Genomic DNA, 12877 nt, shown 5'->3' on the forward strand with positions numbered 1-12877 from the left:
ATCACGAGGCCATTTCAGTGCTTTTGATAGCTTATAATAGTTATTTGTTTCAGTTAAGGTTTTGTAATAATTAATTAGTTAGGGTAGTTAATTAATTAGTTGATTTGTATTATTTATTCGGACCCTCCGTTGAGAGGGCGGATTTTGTAATAAGTGTGCGTGAGTGTGTAAATGTCTTCCAACCTCACGTCTTTCTCCCTTTTACTTACCTGCTTTCAGTGGTTAGTTCTAGATCATATTTCAATTTAGCATCCTTATGCTATGCATGTTTGCATCATTCATCTGTATTGCATGCACCGGGCTCGGCGCATCATACTAATTGTATTGCATTTCAGTTCCTACTTGAATACATGATTATCAAGTTGCATCTCATATGACATCTTAGAATAGCTGAGCCTATTTCTAGTTGCATTAGCCATCTTAACATAAGTTAGGATCATGCATTGATTTCTAACTAGCTATTATTTTGACTCGGAGTACACTGTAAGTGTTTACGCTTTAGCATCTCGCATGTGTGTGAGTGTTAACATGACAGCATGCTTGCCATGAGGCTAATTGTTTATGTGATATAACTGCTTGAATGCCTGTGGGTGGAGGTTGGATTACTTGAATTGGAACGATTCATTGAAATCCATATTTTAGCCTACTTGCGAGTAGCAAATTTCGAACCATTTCCAAACAAACGGATATGCGATGCTTTGTTCCAAATTAGGCAATCTAGTATATTCTTGTGTGTTGTGCGCATCACATAGTTATTCTAACTAATTAATCAAAATAAGAACGCATGTGTTTTAAAAAATAAGATATCATGCTTAGTACAGGCCGATCTTTGATCGGGTGAGCGGGGGTGCTCATTACATGACCTTCCCCTCTCGTACCCAAGTTCCCGAGCCGAGACAACTTTGGTGATGATGGACATGTGGCCTTAGGCAACGAGTCAGGGTTTCCTAAATTTTTCCAAAAATAAAACATTTAGGTGGCAACTCTGTATCTGGCAAAGCAGTCCATGTTTTACACTTCTTTATAAAAAAATCAGTTTTTCAAAACGATTTGACGGATTTTGATTATTTGGTAATTTATCGGTCTTGCATTGCACTTTGCAAGATTAAATTCAGAACCGTGACATTGAGTTCGAACTGTAGCAGCCCAATGAACAAAACGGAATTTTCCCGATACGTCCGGGGGCGTGTTGGCTTAAGAAAATAGTGAGTAAATTATGTCAATTTTTTTATTTTACCAAGTGCACTTATTTATTTTAATATTTGTTTTAAAATTTTCTAATATTGAAATAATTTATTTATTTATTTTATATATAAATAATTTTATCTATCATACTATCATTAAAATAAATATATTTTTATTTAATTTATTCATTAATAATTTATTTATTAACCATTACCAATAATCTCGTATAAGGTAATTTATTTATTAATAATTTAATATTAACCGTTATCTTACTAATAAAGTAGGTAATTTATTTATTAATAATTTAATATTAACCGTTATCTTACTAATAAAGTAATTTATTTATTAATAATTTATTCATTAACCGTTATAATCTCATATAACGTAATCTGCCAACATGGTTAAAAAAATCCCAAAAAAAAAAAAAAAAAAGCCTACACAGACACAAGTAGAGAGAGAGAGACGGTGCCCCAGTGAGGTTTCTGCACCGAACTCCTGGTTACCGATCAACCTTCATCTATATCTATATACACTCACAGCTTTCAATAGCTCTGGAGCAATCGATGTGTGCGAGATTGGGCTAGGGTTTTGAGGGGTGACATGGCGAGCACATCGCAATCGATTCGTTTCAGCGGCCCGGGAACCGGTTCCGGCGCCGGAAACCTAGATGCGCTTAACCGGGTCCTCGCTGACCTATGCACCAGAACCAACTATCCCAAGGTTAGTATTGTTTTCCCCATTCTACTTTCGATTGCTGAGACGAAAAACAGCAAATGGAAATTATTGACCTCCGGAATCTTGTGAAACTTTCCTATTGTAATTGCTGAGTTGAGTTTTACGCTTTGTTTGGTTAAAAAGTTTAAATTCGGTTGGTTATATGTGTAGTTTTAGTAATTTCATTGGCAGTTGGGAATGAATTTCAATAGAATTGGGTGTTTGTTTTGATTATGCTGGAAGCTTAGTTATGGTCACCAAGTAGAATTTTGACAAAAGGTAATACCCGTTTTCTCATAAGCTAGAGTTTGATTTATTCTGGAAGCTTAGTTATGCTCACAAAGTAGAATTTAAATGAAAGATAAATACCCATTTTCTCATAAGTTGAGGGAAAGGTGAATTGACTGTTGTGCTTGCTAAGGTGGCAATTCAAATGCCTTTCAGTTCATTGAATTGAAGTCCAATCGGAAATATGACCTCTAGGAATTTTACCACATTCCATAAGCTGTAGTTAACCAAGTAAAACAAAAAAAAACCCCCAAAAAACTCAGTTGATATCCATAATAATGCATGCGGTTTTTCTCATTCACCGTTATTTGCAGATGACTAACTGTACCCCTTTTATGTAGATTTCAAATAGTTATGTTTTTATTCTTCCGTGCACATTTGACAAATAACCGAGATCATGACATACCAAGGACAATCTTAATTATTATGTTTGGATTTTTTTTTTTTTTGGGTTGCCAACTTTGTTATCTCGTCTGTCATCTTCAACTCTGCTCATGTATAAAATGACTTAAAATGTAATCGGCTGAGTTCCTCAAAGTATATTATTTTTCGTTTTTGATTTCGGGCGTCGTTATTGGGTGAATGTTGGTGGGGTGGGGGCCATATATGAAGGTGGAATTGGATGGTTCCATTCAAATCCTTTGAAACTGCTTGTTTGTTTGTACTTTTGGTTTGTTCCACACTTATGTAATTTGTTGTATTGCTGTCTGAATTGTAGGATGGTGCTGCATTAGCTTTAAAGAAACATGTGGACGAAGAAGCCCGAGATCTTAGTGGAGAAGCATTTTTTCGTTTTATGGATCAGTTATATGATCGTATTACCAGTCTGTTAGAGAGTAATGATGTTGCTGAAAATTTGGGAGCATTAAGGGCAATTGATGAGTTGACAGATCTGTCACTTGGTGAGAATTCCTCCAAGGTTTCAAGGTTCTCTAATTACATGCGAAGTGTGTTTGAGGTGAAGCGTGATCGTGACATTTTAATCCTTGCTAGTCAAGTTCTTGGCCATCTAGCCAGGTTTGGTGGGGCAATGACAGCAGATGAAGTGGAATGGCAGGTGTGTATTTTTTCCCCTTGAACTCTTTGTATCTTTTCCTTTTAATATTTAACGATTTTTTTCATGTTGCTGATCCAAAATATGATAAAAAAGAAAAAAAAAAAAAGTGCAGGTGTGTTGCATTATTCCTTCATTAATTGCATGGTAGTCTGGGATCTATGAGGATCTAATTTCTGCTGGTTTCCTAGGTGAAAAATGCACTGGAGTGGCTTCATGGTGAAAGAGTTGAGTATCGTCGTTTTGCTGCTGTCTTGATCTTGAAAGTAAGTGTAATGTTTTTGCTGTTATAGACAGTTATTTGCTTAGTATTTATCAAAGTTTAGAGGATTTACTTAAACAAACATAATAATAAATTGGTGAAATTGATTTAGTTTTTAGTTTGCTCATTCTTGTGTTAAATCCTGCTTCCATATCACGATGGTTGACTTATTTATACAGAGCAATGACCGTTCTTGACTTTCTTTGTTCCTTAATCAGCATTTGTTACTTTTAGCCTAATGCAAAACATACTCTCTTTTTTTATCTATTTGTTTGTCTATCCTGCCACCTTATTTCAACTAGAAGTTTGCATCGTAAGTAATTTTTGGTTGCTTCTTTTTTATTGCACAGTTTGTGTTTGAGACTTTTAAAGGCAGAATATTTGCTTAGACTCCCAACCCAAACTATATCAGTTTCATTTTCGATGTTAGTTGTCTTTAAGAAATATTCTTCATTCAGATTTTGATGAATCCCTTTTTACTGAGGATACTCTTCTATTTTTCGCTTTGTTGCAGGAAATGGCTGAAAATGCTTCAACTGTCTTCAATGTACATGTACCTGAATTTGTGGATGCTATATGGGTTGCATTGAGGGATCCAACACTAGCTGTTCGAGAGCAGGCTGTAGAGGCATTGCGTGCTTGCCTGCGTGTCATTGAGAAGCGTGAAACGCGTTGGCGTGTGCAATGGTTAGTTTGGATGCAAACCTTTTAAATTTAGTTGGTAAAAAATGATGAGAAAAATTGTCCGGTTGTAAGAATACTAGGGTGTCTTCCTAGGCCTTATTGATTAGGCAGGTTGTGGTCTTTTGTTGTTGAGTTCAGATGGTTTTTAATTTTAGTTTGTTATTTAACACTAATGCGGTGGCGAAGGTTTTAATTATTTATTGGATCCTTGGTTATTATGAATAAGGTAATTATTGGGCCTTGGTTCTAAATTGCCTTTGTTTGGTTTGCCCTGTATATAAAAATCAAATGAATATCAATATGATTTTTCAGTACTCTTCTAGTAATGCCCTTGCTATTGGATTTGTTATGGTATTTAGATATCTGTTTGTGATGAAATCAAATCTAGGAAACAAATTTCGTTAGAGAGAGTAATGTTCAAATTGGGACAAAGAGCACTAAGCTTAGAAAATATAATTTTAACATATCATAAAATTGACTACTACAGGCCCTAACCTCTTATTTATAGGCTAAAGGCCGACTAAGCTGCCCAAAACACAATAACCATTCTAAATCCTATTACATCAATTAGGGTCTGATACCAAATTGATGTTGCATGTAAGAGGGGAAGGAGAGAGGAAAGAAAGCACACAGAAGCCACAACCTTAAACACTCTCAATTTTATTAATCAACTTTGAATAATATAATGCAAAGCCTATTTATAGGCTATTAACCCTAATTAAAATACTAAACTAAATTATAACAATATTAGGAAATATAATCAAAAAATCCTAACAAAAAATTATATAAATTTTAAATAAATATTAATAATAATAAAAAATACTCATCACGTTTATTAGACCCTAAAGTCTTCATTTTACATGCAATGGACCCTTGGGCTGCACCTTAGGCTTCCAAAGCAGATGGTTATTATCGAACCAATTAAGGGCTGCCCATCAATTAGTTTTACCATTGTTTTTTAAAGTGGATCTACATAATTTTTCCCTAGCAGTTAAAAGTTTGTAATGCTTGTTGGGCATAGTTTTATTTTATTTAGTTAATTCATCTGGACCTTTTGCTTTTTCTCTTGTGCTTTTGACAGGTACTACCGTATGTTTGAGGCTACACAAGATGGGTTAGGTAGAAATGCCCCTATTCACAGCATACATGGTTCTCTACTTGCAGTTGGCGAGCTCTTGAGGTTGGTTGAGTTGTTGATTATTTTAATGTATAATGGTTTTACTGCTTGATTTTTCCTTAAATTCTTTCTTGCAAATATTTCAGATTACTTATATGTCTTATGCTATGTTACATGGACTCAGGTATGGGTGTCGGGTGTGGGTATGTATCTAAAGACTCATCAAACCATAAATTTAAGGTTACTCGGACTTAGCAAAAAAATGTCATATTTTTAATCAAAGTATGTGAGATAAAAAGGTGTTGTATGCAACTTACAGTGTCAAAAAGGTATTTATAGAAATTATACAACAATATGTATAATAATAGTGTTATATACAATTATATAAGAAGTATCCGTTGAAAAGTATCCGACACATATCCCATACCCTTGTCTGAGTGTCGGGTGTCCGACATGGGTATTTGATTTATTTTGAAGAGTCCGTGTAACATAGGTCTTATGAACCCCTTCCATGATTATTCCATTCATTGGTATTACTTCAAGTTAAACAGCTACGGGCCTACAATGCTTGCACATTTTATTTGAACATTTGTGACAGTTAGCACAAAGCTGAGTGAGATTCTTTTTGTAGTTGCTTTTAATGATTCTCCCTTGTAGGTTTTAAACTTGGTCTTGTACACAGAATGGATCTTTGTACTAAAGTTTGGATCATAACAAGCATGGGACCCAGAAGTTTGACTTAGGTTTAAGCTCTTGTTGGCTAGATGTGGAAACATTTTATGGAAGCTATAGAATTGTGTTACTGACATATGACCAAGATTAAGTTACCTGTTACTAGTTGCCTGTGGTGACAGATTTATCCTTGGTGAGAGTAAGGGGACCTGTGGATTTAATTAGCAAAGAGGGGGAGTCTACTAGAGGAGGAGACAAATAGGGCTAGGGGAAGTTGTAGGAGGAGAGGTGTTAGGGAGCTAAAAGGTTAATTATAAGTGACTTCAAAAGAAAGAAAGGGGCGGTGTTGTTTTTCAATGAAGATTTTAAGTTGGAATGTGAGGGGTTTGTGGTATTGGAAAAAAAGAGGGTAATAAAAGATTTCTTGTGAGTACATCAATCGGATATTTTCATGCTTCAAGAATCAAAAGTTAAGGAGTGTGATAGGTTGCTCATTAAGAGTATTTGGGGATCTAGGTTTAGGAGATGAGTGTCTCTTCCGTGTTGTTTTTTAATGAAGATTTTAAGTTGGAATGTGAGGGCTTTGTGGTACAGGAAAAAAAGAGGGGTAATAAAAGATTTCTTGTGAGTATATCAATCGGATATTTTCATGCTTCAAGAATCAAAAGTTAAGGAGTGTAATAGGTTGCTCATTAAGAGTATTTGGGGATCTAGGTTTAGGAGATGAGTGTCTCTTCCGTCTTGTGGCAGGTGCCCGGGGGGGGGGGGGGGCGGGACGGGGGTGAATTTTGATTATATGGGATGAGAGGGTATTTTAGAATGCAAGACAATTTTGGGGAAGTTTTCATTATCCATTAGGTTTAGGAACCTTCATAATGAGCGGTGGTTGATTGGAGTTTGTGTCCCAAATAGATCTGGTAGGAGGGAGGATTGATGGGAGGAATTAGCGAGTCTCTTTGGGATGTGTTCTCCAAATTGGTGTGTTAAGGAGTTGGGGGGGGGGGATTTTAATGTTGTTCGGTTAATGCCAGAAAAACTTAATGGGTTTGGAACAGACAAAGGCATGAGGAACTTTGATTCCTTTATTAGAGATTATTGTGTAGTTGATTTTAATATGTTTAACGCTAGATTCAAGTGGTCAAACCTTTAGGAAAATCGGGTATGTCTTAGATTGAATCTTTTTTTGTTCTCTCTAGGTTTGGGAGGAGATTTTCCCAAATGTGAGATGAGGCACTTCCAAGATTAGTTTCTGGTCATTGTCCAATTGTTAGCAAGAGTTTCCCTTTCAAGTGGGGTCCATCACCTTTTAGGTTTGAGAATATGTGGTTGGAGCATTATTTCTTTAGAGAAAGTTTCAGAGTGTGGTGGAGTAACTATCTTTGCCAAGGATGGGAGGGCTTTGTTTATGAAGAAATTGAAGCTGATTAAAGAGAAAGTGAAGGAGTGGAATGGGGTGCTTTTTGGCTACTTGAAGGAGGAAAAAAGTGAAATCATTCAAATGGTTAGCGGGTTTAGCTCTTACATTCTTTAGGGGAGTTCACATGCTAGTCCTTCAATAAAATCATTGATAATTCGAATTTGCCTTCTTTCCCCCTTCACAAAAATTTTGGAAATCTTTTGTGCCGCTTGAGGTGTGATTTTTATGTGGTTGTTAGCTCACGGAGGCATCTTGACGAATGCTATCTTTCAAAAGAGGAGACCTAAGCGCTCTCTTTGTCTTCAATGGTGTGTTGTGTGTAAGAAAGGTGAGGAGTCTTTGAATTGACTTTCCTTACATTGCCCTGTGGCGTTGAGATTATGGCATTGACTTTTCCGGTTGGTGGATTTATTGTGGGTGGCTGCGATTGGAAGTATTCATTCGCTTTTTATTGACTTTCGGGGATTTGATGGCCGGAAAAGAACAAAAGCATTGTGGCTCTGTGTGGTTTATGCAATATTTTGGATTATTTGGACGGAAAGGAACGCTAGGATTTTTGAAGATAAATATGGGAATGTGGGATAAAAATTTGCAGCTTGTCATCCTTTTCGGCCTTGGTGTCCCCTCCATGTAAAGGGGTTCCACTTTTTTTGATATCAAAAGATTGGAAGGCTGTGTGTGATTCATAGATCTTCTTTTCTGTTTTGTGGTTGATTCCAGATTATATTGTTTGTTATGTTTAATGTTAGAGGACCTCTTGTACTCTCTCTTTTTATTTTAATAAAATCCCTTTGTTGCTGAGCCAAGGGAAAAAAAAAAAAAAAAGAAGAAGAAAAGAAAGTAGTTTTGATAGATCTGTATAAGTAGCTAGTTCAAGGGGAGTTTTATTTTGACCTACCTTTTCTTGGTGTAGGTCCGCATGGAGTTGAGCTTGTTTTTGTTTAAATATTGGGTGTTTAGCATTTGACTCTAGGTCTTTATTCCTTGTCATGGTCAATTTTCCTTTGTTGTTCGTTTCCCCACTTTCCTAGAAATTTATGTGGTGCTTCCTGCTTGTTGGATGTCTAGTCATTTTATATGAAGCCCGTTTATTCAGGATTTATCTTCTCCATTTTAATATATTTTTAGTAGAGCAGTTACTTTTGAACGGATGAAATTAGTTTTTTTCATTTATTTTCTTCTTTCGAATATTTATTCAAAAAGTCCACCCATTGCTCCTATTGTTACTTTGTTCTTGTAAATACTAAAGAATAATAGGTATTAGTTACGGAGTTCCATCCTTCCATGTATAGTACTTGTATGGCAATGACTTTATTGACCTGCCATTGTGCCTTTACTTCTCTATCATATAGTTCCCTCTCTCGTCTGCTGTATTCTCAACCTGTTGAGGAAAGGCATCATGAGAAGTACCATGTGTTTCTGACGTAAAGTTACTGTGTGCTTCTTGGGTTTATGTTAGTGAAATTGTTTCATTTGATTGTACCAACAACAATAGTTCTACACACATAGGCACCTTTGTAAAATAGTTGATTTGAATATTCTAGTATATTGTGCATCTTTAAGTGTTTGGACCTTCCTGTCACTTGCTGTTCAGTGACTTCTGTTGATTTATAATTCGTATTGAGGATAATTGAGTTCCACATTGGCAGGAATACGGGTGAGTTCATGATGTCGAGGTACAGGGAAGTTGCAGAAATTGTTCTCAGATACCTAGAGCATAGGGATCGGCTTGTTCGCCTCAGCATAACTTCACTGTTACCTCGCATTGCTCATTTCTTGCGTGATCGTTTTGTTACAAACTATCTAGCGGTTTGTGAGCTTTGCTTTTGGTTTTACAATGCTATTGGCTGCTCCCATCTTATGCTAATGAAAAATGGTTTTTCTTGTACAGATATGCATGGATCATTTTTTCGCAGTTCTTAAAACACCTGCCGAACGTGCCAGTGGATTTGTTGCTCTTGGCGAGATGGCTGGTGCTTTGGATGGTGAACTTGTCCACTACTTGCCGACAATAACATCTCACTTGCGCGATGCGGTATGTTGTTTTTGCCATTAGTTAGCACTGGTCTTCTTGCCAAAATTGTGATCTCCTTCCTGAATCATCATGGTGCACTTTTTTTGTTTTGTTTTGTTTGTGTGTGTGTTTTATATATTTATTTCTATGCATTCATTTGCTAGGAAATAAAATTTCTGACAAATTGGCATGTTTTCTATTTTGTAGATTGCGCCTCGTAGAGGGAAACCCTCACTTGAGGCTTTGTCGTGTGTTGGAAGCATAGCAAAAGCCATGGGGTCTGCTATGGAACCTCATGTTCGTGGTCTTTTGGATGCTATGTTTTCTGCTGGTCTTTCCACTACTCTAGTAGAAGCTCTTGAGAAAATAACCGTCAGGTGGACTGAAATATTTAGAAACACTTCTGTTAGGCATTTCTGGAGGATTTTTATTTATTTATTATTATTACTTTTTGTTTCCCTATGATAATGGTGGATATTTCAGTACCCCTTCTTTGCTGCCTACTATTCAAGATCAGTTGCTGGATTGCATTTTGGGAGTTCTTTCAAAATCTTATGCCCAGGCAAGGCCACCTGTTGTTGCCCAGAATCGAGGAAATGTGACGAATACCCTTCAGCAAGTAGCAGAACTTAGTGGTTCTTCTCTAGTGCAACTTTCTTTGCAAACTCTTGCATGTTTTAATTTCAAGGTTTGTTTGCTTGTCCTTTGTAATATGCTGGCTGTTTTTTATAGTCATTATATTGTGAAGCTATTATTTGTTCTAGGGACACGATCTTCTTGAGTCTGCGAGGGATATTGTTGTAGTATATTTGGAAGATGAGGACGGAGCTATAAGAAAGGATGCTGCCTTGTGTTGCTGCGTATTGGTGGCAAATTCCTTCTCTGGCATGGCTTGTGCACGATTTAGGTCCAGTCGCACTGGGGGAAAGCGACAACGTCTTGTTGAAGAGGTGTGATTTTAAGTTATCTATTCTTTTGTAATAAAATTGCTGACAATTTTAGTTTCCTTTGGGTGGTGTTGGCTTTCTCTGAGTTACTAAAATGATGTTTTTAATAATATAAAAAACATTAATAATGTGGGGTGGAAACGATTTTTCAAATAGACATACTTTGGCTTACAATTATTTGTTGGCCCATAAACAACCTCTAGAACTGGGGTAAGGCTGCGTACATTTTGTCCTCCCTAGACCCCACTTTAGCGGGAGCCTCATGCACGAGGTTGCCTTTTGTTTATTAATTGAGTATTGCTGCTTTGAATGGACTAATCAAAGGAAGATGAAATGATATTTCTATTAAACATACTTCTGTTGTTGGTTGAAAGTTCTCATGCCAATTATGTGATGTTGGGATCACAATTTGACTGAGTGATGGTGTCTTTATGCTGTTTTCTTCCTACGGTGTTGGGCTTATTGGCCTTCTGATAGTGGAGAACTATATTAGCTAAGTTTACAGCTTGTGGTTCAATATGTTTTTGGAAGTGCTTACTAGCTCCTTTATTATTTGCTAGTGCAAATGACACAATGGTCAACTTCTCATCTGAGGTCATATGATTGAATTGTGGCTTGATGTTTCGTTTAGACGGCAAATTTTGGTTGGCCAAAACTGGGAATGGTTTTACAACCTCGTGGGAGCTGTGTGATTATATGAATTCTAAGAATCACTTGGAGATACCTAGAATAGTGATAAGGTTTTTATTTAGTGCATAATATCTCAAACTACGTATCCTCTCTTGAATCCTTGGTAAATGTTTGGGTATTGACTTAAGTGTAGATTGCTGGCAATAACAAAACATGTCATCAATTAATGATTCTTGCTTGCTACGAGTACCGTTCTGATGCTTCTTTGCTCAATGGAATTCCTTTTGGAAACCTTGATTACCAATCGTTCTCTATGCTTAGTTCATTAGCATTTGATAGCATTAATCTTGATTTGCCTTTGTTCTCTTTCACAACCCATACTACCATTAACTAATATATTCGTTCAAAATGCTCAACTCAATCATGCCTTGTCCCTACTATTTGAGGTTGGCTATGAATCCTATTTTGTCGTTCCCCTCAATTAATGGTTTTAAATAACGTCTTTCTTTATTATACCAACCCGTGTTAATTTTGGTCTCTCGTCTCTCAACATTACCCACAAAGTAGACAATGTTGCTCTTCCTAATTGTTGCAATTATTTGGGCTGGTTATTTGGCTTCGTTTTGGGCATTTGTGTCCCCTCCTTTTAAAGGAGTTCCTTTTTTCTTGATCTCTAGGGATTGGGCTGCTGTTTGCCATCTCTAGTGCTAGGAGTTTTGGGATTTTGTTTTGATTTTTCTTTTCTTCTTTGTATGAGGACTTCTTGTCCTCCTTCATTTTTATGGTTTTTTAATAAACTTTTTGTTGATGCTCAAAAAAAACAAAAAAAAAATTTATTGTTTTTGTAGCTCATAATCAAACCATCTTAATTGATTTTCCATCATTTTATCTTCAATGGATGCTATATCTACTCACGAATTCATTCATTCCTAATTTTTGTCTTCCTAGTTTTGCCACACCACATCTACCTCAACATTCTCATCTTGGCTATAGGCATTTTTGATTTGCCAACATTTTGATAATAAAGTGTGGTTAATTTCATAGGTGTCTTCTAGAATTGTCCTTTTAGTTTTATGGGTTTGTGTCAATCACACGAGACACCAAGCACCCCTGCACTTAGTCCATCTTGCCTTAAATATGAGTAATATTATCACAATCTCTCCATCGTTATGTATAATCAAGTGTTTCTCTGCCTTCAATGCCAACTACCCCTCTTTCGTCATCTTTTACTAAAGTCACATTCTCTATGTTCGTATTTTGGAATCTTTTTGATTAAGCTCATCCATGATCTGTATGACCGTCATGTTTTTGTTGTTGGCTAAATATGTGTTTATTTATTGAAATATCTGACACGTGTGTTTTTCTATATTTTATGTTACTTCCTTATTTGATGGCTTGTAAGGCTCATATGAATGTGTTCTTGAAACTCAGTTAGAAAATGATGTTGTGGTTCCAACTGAATTAATATGTGCAAACTACACTATGAAAAGATTGTTCATTGTTAGTTCTATTCCGCAGATTGTGGAAAAGCTTCTTATTACAGCTGTGGCAGATGCTGATGTTACTGTTCGGCATTCTATATTTTCCTCTCTGCATGAAAATGGAGGATTTGATGATTTCTTGGCACAGGCTGATAGTTTGAGTGCTATTTTTGCTGCATTAAATGATGAGGTATGATTTCACTTAAATTTTAAGTTTTAGGTAATCGGTAAGGCTGATGAGATATGGATCTTATTTTCTTTCATGTCTTTTTTGTTAGGTTTGTGTTTATGGAGTTTAGTAGTCTTCAGATTTGTCTTAGTAGCCAGTTCCAAATTCTGTACTCTTTTCTTGTTATATGAGGTTGGTCTGTGTAATATTTGTGTGTTCACTAGCCACTTCCAAATTCCATAC

General features: G+C 36.2%; 1 protein-coding gene across 2 annotated transcripts in view; it reads left to right on the plus strand.

Moving 5' to 3' along the window:
- The first annotated feature begins 1582 nt into the window (after window positions 1–1582).
- The window catches only part of LOC114265111 (serine/threonine-protein kinase TOR), a 63258-nt gene continuing 51963 nt past the window's right edge, over window positions 1583–12877 (plus strand). For both annotated transcript variants that reach the window (XM_028205853.2, XM_028205854.2), the window contains exons 1-11: window positions 1583–1905; window positions 2906–3244; window positions 3433–3507; window positions 4018–4190; window positions 5269–5367; window positions 9043–9202; window positions 9285–9428; window positions 9615–9784; window positions 9891–10095; window positions 10172–10357; window positions 12503–12655. In XM_028205853.2, coding sequence (XP_028061654.2) covers window positions 1786–1905; window positions 2906–3244; window positions 3433–3507; window positions 4018–4190; window positions 5269–5367; window positions 9043–9202; window positions 9285–9428; window positions 9615–9784; window positions 9891–10095; window positions 10172–10357; window positions 12503–12655 — 1824 coding nt within the window. In that variant the 5' untranslated portion in view covers window positions 1583–1785. The remainder of the gene's footprint in view (window positions 1906–2905; window positions 3245–3432; window positions 3508–4017; window positions 4191–5268; window positions 5368–9042; window positions 9203–9284; window positions 9429–9614; window positions 9785–9890; window positions 10096–10171; window positions 10358–12502; window positions 12656–12877) is intronic.

Source organism: Camellia sinensis, chromosome 12 (assembly GCF_055761805.1).
Source record: "Camellia sinensis isolate YWXY chromosome 12, ASM5576180v1, whole genome shotgun sequence".
NCBI classification, from domain to species: Eukaryota; Viridiplantae; Streptophyta; class Magnoliopsida; order Ericales; family Theaceae; genus Camellia; species Camellia sinensis.